Genomic DNA, 16,633 nt, shown 5'->3' on the forward strand with positions numbered 1-16,633 from the left:
TGGGCAGGCCGTTAATGGCGGCTGCCGCTGTTGTTGTTGTTGTTGCCGTTGTTGTTGTCCGCCCACGTGGTGCTCGTTGTGACGCGTGTGCTCGTGGCAGCTACGTGTGGGAGCACCTGGACGTGGGCTACGTGCAGGGCATGTGTGACCTCCTCGCGCCGCTCCTCGTCATCCTGGACGATGGTACGAGCAGCTGTCGCCGCTAACACTCCTCACCCGCACCTCAATCGCTCCTCATCCACACCTAACCTGTACCTCATCCACTCTGCATCCACTCTGCATCCACACCTCATCCACTCATCGTCATATTCTTATCCTTATCCAAACCTCATCCATTCCCCCAATGTCTCATGGAGCGTGGAGACCCGGTCTCTATGCCTCGGTGCTGCTGCTGCTGCTGGGCCACTAGAGCTCGCTTCTCCGTTGTCGTGGAAACGGTCCACGAGTTCTGCTCGGTGGCATCGTGACGGCCGACCCCCCAACCCCCCCCCCCCCCCCCCGTGTCCCCGCAGAGGTGCTGGCCTACAGCTGTTTCAGCCAGCTCATGAAGAGGATGATCCAGAACTTCCCCCAGGGCGGAGCCATGGACAACCACTTTGCCAACATGCGCTCGCTCATCCAGGTGCGGCGCCCGTAACAGCCGGCAAGGACCCTCGGGACGGGGGCTCTTGCCACGCACATAAGAGCACACACACACGCACACACCCTTACGTGCATGCACACACGCGCAAACGTGAACGAACACATGTATGTACGTTGAACTTGTGGGACGGTCAAGACAACCTCCATGGCTGACACGGCACGAGGAGACCTTCATCCACAGTGGGGTGACAAGAGGGCAATCGATTGTTATCATTATATACCCATATCTATACAGGCATGATGGAGTCAACGACTGACCAGGATTTGAACTCGCATCCTTGTGATTGTGAGTTAAGCACTCTGTTCGCAGAGCCACTGGAATGAATAAAGCCATGTATGTTCCCAGCTGCACCTTGACATTGGTGAATGCTGAAATAATTGGTGGTCCCCAGAAGTCGTTTAATAATTATAATCAGGAAGGGGGCCAATTGCTTTAGATGTTGAGGCTAACTGCACAGTCGAATCTTTGAATTCACATTTGAAGCGGTATTTTTTCGGTGTTCGCTCACCCTCGAGCTGGCTTGATTGCACAACGTTTTGTTTTCATTCATTGTCCGAGTTTATAATTTGCACATTGCCCTGAATGCCCTGCGTGAAAAGAGCGCTCGCATGCAAAGCAAAACTGCGTCGTTGCTTCGCAGTTTTATTGAGCTGTCTTTTGTGGTCCCGGACAGATTTTGGATTCGGAGATATTCGAGCTGATGCATCGCAACGGAGACTACACTCACTTCTTCTTTTGCTACCGCTGGTTCCTGCTGGACTTCAAGCGAGGTGCTGCCCCCCCCCCCCCACCATTGTGTGCCCTTTCTACTAACCCGATCCCTCTCAAACACTGGCTGTTGTAAATTAGTAAATTTCCACACGATGAGCCACTTTGTTGAGCTATCGTTAGCAATAGCCAGGTAGCTTCTGAAAAAAAACCTCTACATAGCTCAGTGGGCTTAGCTGGTAAAATAAAAAAAAATGTTTAATCGTTTAGTTTTTAGTTGAATGTCCGACTCGCCAGAGACATCCATATCAACAGATCTGTGAAAGCGATTGGATATGTAAAGAAAAAAATTTGGAGAAAAACAAACAGGTTATTGGACACCATACAACAAAATACAGCACAATCTACTAGAATGAAGCGCGTATAAAAGCGTTTTACTCACCGCTACTGGGAGCAGCTCACGAGCTGCACGTTTAAGTCCCTGAAGAAGCTCCCAGCACGTGGAGCGAAACGTCGGACACGGCGCCGAACAACTCGCGTTGCGACCAGAACACACATCGGGGAGCGGTGCGGCACAACCGCGAACATCCAGTGGTAGCAGCAGCAGCAGCAGCGTGGGGGCGGCAACGCGACCCGCGTGTGGATGATCCGTCATCACCGTCCGCCGGTGCTCCCGTCGCCTCGTCCGTGCTCTGGCGCGCTTCCACCCCTCCCGTCTGTCTCCCGCCCCCCCCCCCCCCGCCTCTCACGACCCCCAGAGCTGGTGTACGACGACGTCTTCGCCGTGTGGGAAGCCATCTGGGCGGCCCGGCGCGTCTCCTCCGAGCACTTCGTCCTCTTCCTGGCGCTGGCGTTGGTGGCACGCTACCGGGACATCATCCTCGAGAACAACATGGACTTCACGGACATCATCCGCTTTTTCAACGGTTCGACTCGCAGACGGAGACACGCGTACGGACGGCCACGTACGGACGGACACGCATACGGATAGACCAGGGGTCGGCAACCAAAATAACAAGAAGAGCCATTTCTTTCCAATTCGGTACAAAATTCAGTATTTCAAGAGCCGCAATGCATCTGAGTACATACTGTACATACGTACATATCGTCAAGAAGCAGCCCGTAAAGAGCCGCATGCGGCTCCGGAGCCGTAGGTTGCCGACCCCTGGGATAGATGGACGGACACACGTACGGATGGACACACGTACGGACAGATAACGCGGGCGGACGGATACACATACGGACACACGTACGGATGGACAACACGTACGGATGGACATATGTACGGACGAACACGTGCTCAGGCGGATACACGTACGGATATGTGGTGGGACCAAGTGTAGGCACTCCCACTGCCTTCCAAGACGTCTGAAAGAGTCCGACAAAATACCCTGTGAGCAGGACTGTCTCTTGAGAGAGAATGTTATGCACTTTTAAAGCTAAACTGAAAACGAATTTCTTGACAGCTGCTTTTCGTGTTTAGTTCGTTGTCCTTCCCCCACACCTCCGATTAGTATGGCATGGCTACGTACGGTGCGAAAGAAGTTCAACGTGCATACGTGCATGCGAGAAAGGTGCTCGCTGCGGTGTGAGCAAGCAATCGGTAAGATTCCCCCGTGGGTCTTGGCCCCCCCCGCAGAGATGGCGGAACGGCACGACGCCCGGCAGCTGCTGGCAGGGGCGCGCGAGTTGGTGCACCGTGTGCAGGCGCTCATCGAGAACAAGTGAAGCACGACCCGTACCCAGCAGCAGCACCAGCAGCAGCAGCACCAGCAGCAGCAGCAGCAGCCGCCCCCACTCGCCACCCGCTGCCACCACCACCGTCGAGCAGCCACCACGTGGGTGCTGCTGCTACTGCTGCTGCCCCAGGGCGTCCGGGGGGTCAAACGCCAAACCGCGGACAAAAACTTTGCCATCGGATACTGCAGGCCTCTCCCCAGTGGCCTCACACAAACACGAGGCACCTCAACCACCGGTGGTGTGCAGGTCGGGTGCATTGCTTTTGGATGTTTCGCTCGAATCTGTATAATCATATAATGAGGATATGATCATACAGCGCAGCGTTACCGCTACCGTTTACATCTCGTGGGTTAATCCGCGAATTACCACTCTCAAGAACATTCCAAAGTTTGTTTTTTTTTGCTCAGTAACCCCCTGCCCCCTCCCCCCTTTTTACCCCACTGCCTTCAAAACATTCCTTATACACACGACACAAATCTACACGTCCGTGCGTGTGTCGTTATTTTGGTTTGATAGTTTTTGTATATTATTATTTACGCCCCCTCAAGCCCCAGCCTTGGCCCACACTCTTGTGCCCCCCCCCCCGACACCCTTAGCAATGCCACCGAGGCCCCAATAGTGGCAATGCAACAAGGTGCCAAGGGGTCTTTGCCAGCAGGGCCCAGAGCTCAGACGGGACCAGAATGCACTGTGTGCTCCAATTTTCCAGCTGGAGGCTACTACAAACGAGACCTTTCAACGCCCAGGCCCGAGACCTCTTTACAGGAGGGTCACACTCTGGGCCAAGTTTCTTAACGTGGGCCGGTGGTAGCGGCGCTCCTCCAGTGTGCCCGCCGGGGCCTTCGCGACGGGGAGCGGACCTCGCCTTGCCCACGGCTGGCCCGCGCCTGGCCACTCGCCGGCACCACCGTGGTTGACGTGCCGGCATTTCTGGGTTTTCACTGCAGCTCAGGTTGGGGGGGGGGGGGCAGCACCAATTAAAGAGCTTGAGCCGCGCATGCCGTGCTGTGGCCGCTCACACGCTCGCTCACTCGCTCACTCCAGGGATGTGGCTCAGATCACGCTGAGCACCGACGCTCACGCACCTCCGATTAGCACGGTTGGCTGCGTACGGTGCGAAAGACGCCCAACACGCACACGTACATACTCTACACGGACACTCGGCCTATGCCCGGCGCATCCTATGTCCCCCCCCCCCCCCAATCTACCCATCCGAGCCTAATGCCCACTCACGCACGACCGCAGAGACCACGCGATTGCTTAACGTGAACACACAAAGCTCAGTACGGCCAAGTACCGCTCACCGAACTCGCCGCGTGTGCGACGACCTCGCGGGACCAGCGAACTCCCGCGGCCTGCCGGCCGTCTCCCGGAGACTCCGCTCCACGATGCTGGTTTGCACGACTCACTCGGTGCCGGTGTCTCTCCGCTGTGCGGCGCGACGGTCGCGTCTCACGGACGTGGACGGTGTGTTGGGCCGAGAGAGAGACGCCGGCTTCGCAGGTGCGGGGGTCGGTTCTCCTGGGTTTGGAGGCACGAGAGGGCGGCTCCCTTTTGCGGGGCCCTTTGTAACTCAATCCTCAGCCCCGGCCACTCCTCTCCGTTAATTTGACACGCGCTTGAGTTCGAGGGCTCAAATCTCTTCGAACTCGTCGTTCCCCGTTTGCTGTTTAAGCTCCGCTCCCCGACCTGTCCACGACTGCAATCTCCAAATGGCGTCTGCCAATCAATGGGAGAGAGACCCTCTTCCCTTCAAACTCACAAAGCTCCCCTGCTGCTGCCCGGGATTAGCTGAGCCTCTTTCGAACCGCTGCCTTCTTCTTCTTGTTCGTCCATCAAAGTTGATGATGACCATGGCACGTTTGTCATTTTGTTGGGTTTTGATGAGTGCACAGATGGCTGAGCAGGCCAATCCGAGCCCGGAGTTCTCTGTGGCACACTGGACAGGTCAGGGAGGGTGTAGAGCTCAGAGGTGCAGCCACACGTCCTTCCTTGGTAGATGTGCGCTGCTGCCTCTTCAAGATGGCACAGGAGCTTCTCCTACTCTCACAGAGGACTGCACCGTCCTGTACTTTTCTTCTCCAGGCAGGTCGGTCCTGTGCTAGGGATTCCCAGCTTTTCAGGTCGAATCCAAAGCTCTTCAAGGAAGCTTTAAGGGTGTCCTTGTAGCGCTTTTTGGGGCCACCCATCCTCAAGGTGGCCCGGCCCTATGCGGTCCCGCCACCACGAAGGGGAAACCAAGGGCAGTGACCATGTGTCACACCACGTGGTCTTGTAATTTGTACAACCACCAGCTTCCTATGGAGGTGGCCTTGTGCCAAGCTCACCATATCGCTGGGTCGGGTGGCCCCCCCCCCACTGCCCTTCAAAAGTTGCCAATGTTTGTTCACCCAGAGGAAGCCCTTGGCCAAGGCCGCCTGCTAGGATGCCCAGGGAGGAAAGCCTAGGCTGGTAAGGAAGTCTGATGCCAGGGCTATGCTAAGGGTAAGCCACCCCTTCCCCCCGCGATGCGAGCAGTGTGCAGTGGGCTGCTGCTTGGTAGGTCAGCGTCACGCGCATGTCACGAGGCTTGTCCTAACCTAAGCCTCGTGCCGCGATCTTCGGCCTGGACTTCATGGTCTAGTGCAACAGGTCTCGGGCTTTGGCATGGTGGTCTAGCGTAGGAAGCCTCAGCTTTGCCCTTCTCTTCGAAGAGGCCTCGACCTCGTGTTTGGCTTAGTGTAATCTGCCTCAGCCTTGTCCTCAGCCTATTGTGAAAGGTTTTGACCTTTTTTCTTGGCCTTGATTTAAAAAAGATACACAGCTCTGTCCTCCAGTACCCAGGCCTTGAGCATAGACGTAAGTGCGTACGATGGGATCTCAGTTCCATTTCACAGAGCACGCGATGCCCACAATTACAGAATATGAAGGACCGGTCCACACAAAGAGGATCTGTTCGGGACGTGAGAGCGCGTGCCTATTTGTGGAGTCAAACGCCGCAATCTTAAGCAAAGCGAAGCACATCAACATTCCACTCGTATTATTATTGTTGCTTTCGGGCTGATGATGGTATTTGAAAAAATATATATTAGAATATATACCATAGTTGTTTATTGGAAGTTTAAATAAGAAAAGTGATCTTTATAATGCGCACTGTGAAACTACAAATTCCATGCGTTTTGAGCGATGGCCCACACACTGCAGTTTTGTTGCGAGGGGGGCGTGACTTTCTCGCGAGGTTCCACGTGGCCTCCGTGACCTGCGTGACCTTTGTCAGAGAGCGACGCGGGGAGGGACACACTGAATCCCTGACTCGGGCTTCATGGCTGGCCAAATGTCGACAAGAGTCTTTGAAAAGGACTATGCCGCGAATGTGCAACCGAAGTGGATTAAAGCGAGGGTGTGCGTGTGGAAAGAAAATTGGGCATTTCATCTGAAGAGGTTAGGCTAAGTGAAGAACATGATTGGATACGGTATAGTACGTACTTGGGATAAACGGTAATCTGGGTTTATCAAGTTTAAATGATTCATGTAGATTCAAAGGTTATTTTTGTTATTTGAATGGCTGATGCTAAGAATTCTAGTGTTGAACCGTCTATGGAGTTTGTCATAGATATGTGTGACATTGAAGGTCACACAATTTGTCAGGCTTGTCGCTAACGATGCCCGTTACGATCCAGTCGGTGCGAAACACAGGAGTCACGCTCATTTACTTTTCAGCAGTTTCACTATTCAACACGTGCAACACGTGCATCCATGATTACGATTGACCGACTCCTTAGGTGATTTAATTACGAATAATAATACAAATCCGCGAGTTTGTGTTTTGTGTAATTAGACATTGCCAAGGTGAACCGGTCAACAATTTGGGAATTCGTATCTGAGAGTCCCGGATTCCTGCGCGAGTCTTGCGTGGATGACAAGGTAACATTGCCTTCGCCTATTCATACTCCTCACCCAATGAGGAAATGTGCAGTTCGCATCTTCCTCATGCCCATCGTGATCGTGGTTTTATGGTGGCCACTGAATAGTTCCAAGCCGCTCGTTTCTATCCGTTTCGTGTGCCAAAGCCTGGAGATTTTCGCACGAATGCCTTGACTGCATTTTTGCCGTAAACAGGCACCCCCCCACCCCCCCCCGGGACCTTGAATGCCTCTCCGTCCCAGCGTGGCTATCGATTCCAGAAGCCTAAAACCCCGAAAGCAGAATGCTGTGGCTTTGTTGTGCATGCTGGTGGTGGTGGTGTGAAATGTGTGCCCACTGCAGGGACATGCATGGCATTGTGCCAGTGTCTAAATGACTTTGTGATGCTGTGCGTGTGCGTGTTTTGTGGCTCGCAAGCAGCACACGAGTTGCATTAATGGGGCTTTTGTATAACCCAGAATTGGGGGGGTCATGAAATTGTATCATCCTTAACGGTGCCTGTTCTCTGTATTTATTTTGAAACTCGTTTGAGGAGGAAGGCATTTTGTCGACCCGCCTTCTTTCGAGTGCGCAGTGTGACCAAAGGAAGGGCCTCGAAGATTGTGGCTTCAGGATTTACAAATGACTCGTCTGTGGAGCAGTCGATGGCCGCCGAAACCGATCATTTCACTGAGAACTCAAACTGGAATTTCTAAACCAATTTCTCATGCGATATTTGATTTTAAAAAATTTCCCTTTACAATAGTTTACAGACATTACAAAGAATTCACAAATTTGCTCACCATGGTAAACAATTCACAGAAAGCATCTACTGGTGATGATGATCAAAATGATGATGATGGTTATGATGAAACTGAGGACATGCAGAATTCTGTACTCAATTTTTTTTTATTGATCCTGACTTGTGTAAGCCACACGCTTTTCCAAAATTGTTAAAACAAAAATGCATTTAACAATTCAATCGCCCAATTCCCTTGCAATTGTACGTGACGTGAATCCGAAAGGAGTATAGGCTGAGGTGACTGCTGTGCCTCTGGGCAACCAATCCGCAACGTATACTTCTGAGAACCTGGGTTCAAAACTTACGCAAGCGATTGCAATATAGAAGCGGGTTCTCAAAAGTAATTGCGTTTGTTCAATAATCTGCACAACAGACTGCATCTTTTTTAAAGGAGCCAACCATCAGACACTCCTGCACGACTGAGGAATGTGAAATGCACCCTGAACCACATCAGGCAAAGCGCCGTGATGTCACCCCGATATTGTTTACCAGACACACGGCTCTGCTTGTTTTCTGGGAGTAAAACGATGTTGCCCCAGTTGCCAATGGCACAGATCGGAACACTTATTTGACACCGTTGAAAAAAAAAAATCTGACTTTTAATTTGGACAACTACCCCACGATTAAACTGGGACTCTTGAGTCGAGTTAGTTGAAGGCTGTAAGAGGTCGAATACCAATGCCCACACGTAAAAAACCCATTTCGTAGAACAATTGTTGCGTGTGTGTGTTAACTTGATTCATTCGAACTCGGAGAATGAAAAACAGTGAGTGTTACGACGACGAGACGAACACGGTTTGAAGGATGCATACAGCGGTGCCTCCGCACGTGTTTCTGAGGCCAATTGAAGGCCCTCTCGATACACTTTTGGCGTCGTCTTTCAGGGCCCTGCTCTGGGACACTGGTACACTGCTCACTGTGAGAGGTCTGTACGCGCAAATATCTTTGACATCATGACGTGGCGTGGTTATTTAAACAAAATGGGTCTACAGTGGTGAGAAAATGGCAAAGCTGTGTCAGTTCGCTGTTTACGTGAACACGTTTTCACGAATGGCCGCACTGCTCCCAGATTGGTTATTCGCGAATCGGTTGAACTTTGACCTGGCACAAGACAGTCGGTGGCGTGGTGTAAGAGGGCGCCAGGTGACGCCGATTGGCAGGGGATGAGGATGACGACGGCGGTCCACGATGGACTTTCCGACCCTTTCCGAGCGCTTGCCGAGGCAATTCTTGGGGCGGGAGCATTTGAACCTCATGGCTGTACCCCCGGCTCACGCACAATGTCCGCGATGCATTCTAGATTTAAAGCTTTCGTGACTGCAAGGATTCACATTCTTGGGTTTTTTCGGTAAAGTCACGTAGGTAAAAAATTATAATTAATAAAAGTAAAATAAATAAATAAAAATTCATAATAACAATCACGACGTTTCGGAGGCAACACATGCTTCCGTCTTCAGGTGGAACCGTCACAGCACGCTTTTTGTATCAAGTAAATGAGAAATTCCAAGAGATCCTGCAGTCGTTTTTCGTCTGTTGATGGTCGGCGACGCGGCAATAGACTCATCTCGACGAGCTGTACACGATGCACCACTATCGCGGAGTGGCACCGCCGATTTCGGATTGATTGGTACCCCAGTCGTGGAGTCAAGTAACAACCCTGGGAAAAAATAGTGTCCCATAAATAAAATATTTAATTGCCTCGGCCAATTTGTATTAGTTGGTACTCCGGGGTACCGCCATAAGGATCATTTGTCGGGTGCAGACGACTACTGGAGGCCTGTGCATGATTCACCTCCCCGGTTAAATCAAAGATGTATCACACATGGTGGGGGACACTCTTCAAGAATCGGTCTTATTTAATCTCATTCTGACCGTCCCGTTTGTATTTTTCATTTCTTATTCTGTCTCCTGTTTCCCCCCCCCCCCCCCCAAAAAAAAACTCAATGATGTTAACTCTATAGCGTTTTATAAAATGTGCAAATCTCCTGAACAGTCGATTCTCGCACCCGTATCGTCAATGTGCCTAATGACCTGCAGTGTTCATGGGCTGCGCAATTACTGTCAGTCCTTGTCTTATTATTGGGTGCCATATTCTTGCTGGTCCCAGTTATTTACTTTCATCGCAACAAATAAAAAAACACAATTGGTTCTCAAATAAAAACTAAACTAAACTTTTTATTTTATTTTACCCGATTAAAGCCCACTGAGCTATATATAACTCTTTTTCAAAAGCGACCTGGCCACAAATTTTAGCTCAACGAAATGGCTTATCGTGTGGAAATGTATCGCAGCCAAATCCCCTAAGCGCGTGACGTTGATTCTAAATGTGGAGGGAAAAACCGGAGGACCCGGAGGAAAAATCCACGCGATCGCGGGGAGAACACACATACTCCAAATATACAACAGGCGTCGTCAGGGTCGAGATCGAACCCACAACCTCCTGTTTACCAGGCGAGGTAGTTAACATCTCCTAGCCACCGTGGCGCCCCACGCGTTTAACAATTAGCGACGAGAACTTACGGAAAGCTTGTCAGGCCACAGCTGCTGAGACTCAGGGTCTCGTTCGAATGTCTGCCAAACCTTCCCTGCTCAGTTTAACACGTAGGCTTTCGCGACCAATATAACTCATAATCAACGTTTTTGGGTTAGATCGCGTCACTTATAAATGTGTCGTAACCCTCCACCACCCGACACGGCCAATCAGTAACAAAAGTTTCACGTTGGCAAAAGACAAAATAGTTCACTGCACCTGATGAGTTAAATGATGACGTCATCCTGCTGCTGCTCTATTTAAGACCGGGAGCGAGAGCAGAGCCTCACCATTCTGGCGAATTGCCCGATGATGCTGGCTGCAATTACCAGCGAAACGTCGTACCCAAAAATTGTAAATGTTGTGGTTTCACGCTTCAACACACCGGTGGGCTAAAGCAGTGAACTATTTGTCTTTTGTCAACGTGACACTGTTTTTGCTGATTGGCCGTGTCGGGTGGTGGAGGGTTACGACACTTCCCTGCTCACTTGTCAATTTGAAGCGGGCGTTACACAATATCCCTCGAGTTGAGCGGTCGACATTAAAGTCGGTGGACTTTACTCTGCCGCGGTCGTGTACGGCGGCTCGACTTACAACGGCCGTGTTTTGCATCGGTACCCTTTGTTGTGTTGAGAAAAATATATATATTTAAATAACATAGCTATTTAACTTTACCCCCGATATTTAAAAAAAACTGATGGTGTCATGTCAAATAGCCTGTTCGTTTTGCACACGCGTGCTCATGTACGTGACCCAAGGTGATACAGTACTGTAACACACAGCAGTATGGACCATGGCTATCGGTGTATATAGCAACAACAAAATAACAACATCCTCTAGACTTGCACTTTAACGTCACGATTATGTTTACTGTAGTCGTGTGTTGATGGTTGGTTTGACAAAACATATAAATGTAGGACAAAGGTGCAATGTTTACTTGTTGGGGACCCACAACTTCTAAAGTTGAGCTGTAGGGGGTACGACGGAGGAGGTGGTGGTGCCACTCAATGCCCCGCGGGACTCCTCCTCTTGGCGAACGTGGCCCACCCCTTCGAATGACCGCACGTGTTACCCAGGGCATTCATATTCTTAGGTTTTTTTCGGTAAGGTCACGTAGGTAAAAAATTTCAATTTCAATTAATAAAAGTAAAATAAAATAAAAATAAAATTTAAATCACGACGTTTCGGAGGCAACACATGCTTCCGTCTTCAGGTGGAACCGTCACAGCACGCTTGCTGTAATCAAGTAAATGACGGTTCCACCTGAAGACGGAAGCTTGTGTTGCCTCCGAAACGTCGTGATTTTTATTTTATTTTTTATTTTATTTTACTTTTATTAATTTTCATTTTTTACCTACGTGACTTTACCGAGAAAAACCTAAGAATATGAATCCTTGCAGTCACGAAAGCTTCAAATCTAGAACCCAGGACATTGTCCGTGAACACGGCTGGCTGGCTTGGCTTGGGAGGAGGATGGCGGTGGCGGGCGCGGCGCATTTGTTTGCCCTCGTGGTTGAATCCGTGAGTTACCTTCACCCGCTTGCCTCTGTGGACCCGAGCTATTGCCTCAGCAAGTGAGGGCGATGAAGTTTGCAGCGTGGATCCGCACCCACCCCCCCCACGCCCCACCGCTTTCAACCCGTTGTTGGTCGGTGTGGTGTCAAAGGTCAAAAAAAAAAGTACGTTGTGCTCAGACGAGTAATGCGGCAGCGGCACCTTTTGCTTTCTGTTGGTGGCCCCATTAGCCCAGCTGTGGAAATTCCACATTTCCAAGCCGTGAGCCAGTGCCACTGTAGGATAAACCCACTGTTGGCTTTCCACAAAGTGGTACTTTATGCACCCAGAGAGAGGTCGTAGGCCTCGGACAACCCATTCTGCTATCTCGAATTGGGAGCACGAGCCACAGCGCAGCCAGTGGCCAGCTCAATGTCAGCAACGTGGAGTGCAGACACTTATCTGCAGAAGCTCAACCTTGGGGATTTGAAAAAGATCCCGGACTAACATCTCAAGGGAATAAAAGGATGGTAACACTCTGACAAGAATGCCCATCAACCGGAATAAAAAATATTTTTCCAGTATTAAAAAAAAGTACAATATCCTGCAGGCCCAAGAAAACACAACACCACGCAGGCCCGTGTATTACAAATGTAAGTGCACAGACTGATCCTGTCACCAGCTGTAACACTCCGGAAGTCACCTTTAAACAATTTATAATTCAAACAATTTTACACCCATGTAGTTGTATTATTATTACTACTACAGATCATCGGCGCACGACGGTCTTACTACCGCAGTTGCCATAATCATTCCAGCATAGAGACATTTAAACACGCCAAAGTCGCTCACATCAAATCCCATCAAACGTGCGCAACACGTTTCCGTACGCTCGTAGCGTATAAACTTATCAAACTGGCCATGTAAAGGATAGTGACTGAATGAGGGCTGCTGTGTAAATGTATTTTCTTGACGCCTGCAAGGTATTGTGTGCCCTTCACGTCAACATGTTTTTGTTTGTATTTTAAAGTGGAAGGTCATTTCTCAATGCCCATGGCCGGGGCCAGTTTATTCCTCGCGGTGACCAAGTACCGACTTCCTGTTCAAAGTCTGGCTTTCACAGGTGAAAACGAAAAAAAAATACGGTTGCCAATAAGCCTGCTTGCTATCTCGACTGCACGGTTTTTTTCCATTTGCAATCGAGGATAGTTTTACGTGCAAGGGAGCCTTTGTTTAAAGAAATACAAGTTCGATAGACTTTCCACACGTGCGGTAATAATATAATTTGTCTTATGAAGCTTAGAGAAACAATGATGATGATAAGATAATTCGACCCCAAAATCAAATGAAGACTTTCCCAATGCGAGATTGTGCACGGGAAAAGCCACCGTGTGTGTCATGGATGTCCAGACGCCACCTCGTGTGTCATGGATGTCCAGATACCACCACCCCCTCGACGGTGTTTAGATGTGGCTTAGAGACACCCACCAAAAAATTGCATTCCCGGTCAAATTTCTTTTTACACGCCTTATAATAAGGAGTGTGTTTGGTTACTCCATAATAGAGGGGTTTTTTTGAGTTAGATCGCATAAATATATAAACGTGTCGTTAAAACCCGCCACCACCCAACACAGCCAACTAGTAAGGGTTGTCGCGTAAACAAATCTAGCTGTCGCCTGATGAAGCTGGTTGTAATTACTGGCGAAACGTCGTACTAAGATTGTAAATGTTGTGGCTTTGCTCTCCAACACACCGGTCAGTGCTGTACGAGTGACGAATTGGCTACGTGTTGTTTACGTGACAACTCTGTTCGGTGGAGGAGGTGGTGGTGTATGGGAGGGGTTCTTTATTGGGAGAAGCTTTGATTTGCCGTCGTCACAGACCCTGCACAAAGACAACCATCCCCCGTATAACCTGCGTCAGACTGCTGGGGCAAGTGCTGTTAGCGAGCTGCACCTATGAAGGCCGGAACGGCACACGAGGGGGTGGGTGGCCAGCAACCACGCCCGACCGCCTTTGTCTCCCCCAGTGGCGATGTTTGCACACCCGCAGCAGGTAACTCGTTTGAGGCCGAGTCGACCTAGGGGATGAGGGACCCAGGACCCGGTTCAGATAATCGTCACTGGCGTTGGCCGCGAGCGGGAATCGAACTCGGTTCGCCCCGGGGTTCTTGGCGCAGAGTGAGCGCTAACCGCTGCACTACCGCTCCCCCCATACACGCGCACGCACGCGAAGTCTTTGCACGCCCGACAGAAAAAGAAGAGAAACCGCGCTGACTTTGTTTGCCCTCGAGGGCTGCGCGACTCGCCTCGTTCCTCGTGCTGTCTCTCTGCCTGCCCGTTTGTTCACGTCCTCTTGGGTTTATTTTTTTTTGGGGGGGGGGGGGGTGGGGGGAGTGGGGTGGTGGGTGGTTGTGTCGGAGAAAATTAAAACAAGGAGCTTGCCGTCGTCTGAATGTACCACCGTGGATTGTGAACGTATGTTGTAAGTGACTCAATAAAAAAAAAGCGCGGTTACCAAACAAACAAAAAACGAAGAGCTGCCGGGAAAAGTTGTTTCATTTTTTGTTTTGTTAAAGGGGGCCTATAGTTTTGTCTTTGCGTGGTGAATACACGCCCCCACAATATTAACCAGGGTGGCCACTCGCCCCGAACCCAGGAACCCCCACTGCAACAAAACGGAGAATGCGCTCGTCGATCAGCCACGTCACCACCCGTGCACGAACATTGGCTAAGCTGTTTGGTAAGGTTATAAGAACAAACTTATCTCCACCAAAGTTTTGTTTTTATTCCACCCCCCAAAAAAACACACATATAACCGTGAAGTGTCCTCAGACGGATGCTGTATCCCGGAGGCAAAAACAACCCCGTTGGATCCATTAAAAACGAACTACTTCAGCCATTTAAAACTCCCACATGAGACTCTCTGGGCTATCGGAGATTACCACCGAGCGTTGAAATATTCACAGGGTGCCCTCCCCCATTAAAATATGGCACATTTGTGCAACAGGCCTCCCCCCACCCCATCAATTATTGACCACAACCAGGGCCAGATTTAGATTGTGTAGGCCCCGGGCTACAGGCACTATGAGCCCCCACCCCTCCCCCCAGTAATATTTCCAAAAGGAAAACAAAATTTAAGAAAAATACAATAAATTTTTAAAAGGCCAACAACAAATAAAATTCAGCATTCAAAAAATGAAATCACTTTTCACTTCATCTCTGGAGGCCCTCTAGCTGGTGGGGGCCCCCACTGGGCGGCAAACCCCTAAAGCCCCGTGCCTGAATCCGGCCCTGACCACAGCTCTGAACAACCCCCAACCCGCCCCACTCCCGAGACCCTCCCACGCGATTCGACACTTTGGGTGTCCACACAGGAGGTGGCGGGCGGGGACGCGGTTTGGAATGGACGTGGGATGATGCCCCCCCCCCCACACACACCCAGTGGTGTGGTCAGGGCTGTTCGTCGAAGAACGGGGGATAAAAAACCGTTGCCCACCGACCGAATGGGCTCCCTTCTAAGGTCACGTGGGACGTAGTCGGAGCGTGGTTAGCGACTGGTGTACAAGCAGGGCTTGGTGCGGAGGGTGGGGCTGGGTGGGGGGTAGGGGTGGTGTGGCTGGGTGGGAAGGGGCTGGTCACCCCGTGGTGCCCTTATAAAACTCAACGTTTAACCTACTCACGCCGGCTTGTGCCCGCCCTTACAGTCGGACATATTTGCGTAATACACTACGCCGTCGTTGACCCTGGCCATTGACCGAGCAACCCAACGTTCCTACCAGCTCCCTCCGCAGGAATGTGTTAGTGTACTCCCGAGTTGATTTGTGAACAATGCTTGTTCGCTGCAGTCTGCAGTATCAAAGGTTTACATGTAGGCAAAGGAGGTGCTGCTTATTCTTGCTGTACGTTCTACAGAACCGGTTTTAATATACTGTGGACACTTTAGTCCGTAAATGTTGACAGCTGTTGAGCACGGGTGTATTTAAGACAAAAAAGGCTCAGCAAAAACAAGACACCCTTCCAATTTCCCTTATCAAAATACCAACCCTTGAGCCACCGCAGTTGAAGTAAAATACTCAATAAACCAATTATTTTCAAAAATATCTTGACAGAAATATCCGCCCGTTGTTTCCCGCATTTTGCAAGGCCTTCACTTCAATTGTTTTTCAAGCAGCTCAAGTCAATGACCTTGGCATTTTCTTGATGTAATGGACTTTAAAGTGACCTGTGGAGTTCCAACTGTAGGCGAGCCGGCTGCTTTTGAGTCTATTGTATTCCCTTTGCGAGGTGAGATTATGCAATATGCCAGGCTCGAGTTTATATTTTTTTGCACTGGATGATATTCAACATTGCCAAACCCTCTACACCAGTTGTACCTCATTTGCCAGTAAAAAATGTGATAATTGGTTTTTTACCCTTTTATCTGGCAACAAAACTGGCACCTTTTTTACGAGGAGTCATGTTTGCATAGACCACTACACCTGCAGTCAAAATGCAAACAAAAAACATAACTCTGATAATGTATGCACTGTCCTTGAAGTTGATTGGTCCACACCCGAGACAGCTTTCCTTAGAGCCTAGTCTCACATGGGTTGGACCAGATGACGCCAAAAGGCGCACAACTCAAAGACAATGCACCATCAGAGTATGAGAGCTCGGGGTAAGCCTTTACACTATAGGAACCTGCAGGTATTGCGGTCTATGTAAACATGACTCCTTGTAAAAAGGTGTCAGTTTTGTTGCCAGATAGAAGGGTAAAAAACCAATTATCATTGCCAAACCCTGTTTCCTCAAAATGAACGATGTCCTCTCGTATTTTTTTGTGTTTGAATGGT

General features: G+C 50.1%; 1 protein-coding gene across 1 annotated transcript in view; it reads left to right on the top strand.

Moving 5' to 3' along the window:
• Nucleotides 1–11,544, top strand: part of LOC144945461 (small G protein signaling modulator 2-like) — a 142,700-nt gene extending 131,156 nt beyond the window's left edge. Inside the window, exons 22-26 of the mRNA XM_078873978.1 lie at nt 101–183; nt 513–622; nt 1,317–1,413; nt 2,110–2,277; nt 2,991–11,544. Of these exons, the coding sequence (XP_078730104.1) occupies nt 101–183; nt 513–622; nt 1,317–1,413; nt 2,110–2,277; nt 2,991–3,079 (547 nt within the window). The 3' untranslated portion in view covers nt 3,080–11,544. The remainder of the gene's footprint in view (nt 1–100; nt 184–512; nt 623–1,316; nt 1,414–2,109; nt 2,278–2,990) is intronic.
• The last annotated feature ends 5,089 nt before the right edge of the window (nt 11,545–16,633 follow it).

This window comes from Lampetra fluviatilis, chromosome 37, assembly GCF_964198595.1.
Source record: "Lampetra fluviatilis chromosome 37, kcLamFluv1.1, whole genome shotgun sequence".
NCBI lineage: Eukaryota > Metazoa > Chordata > Hyperoartia > Petromyzontiformes > Petromyzontidae > Lampetra > Lampetra fluviatilis.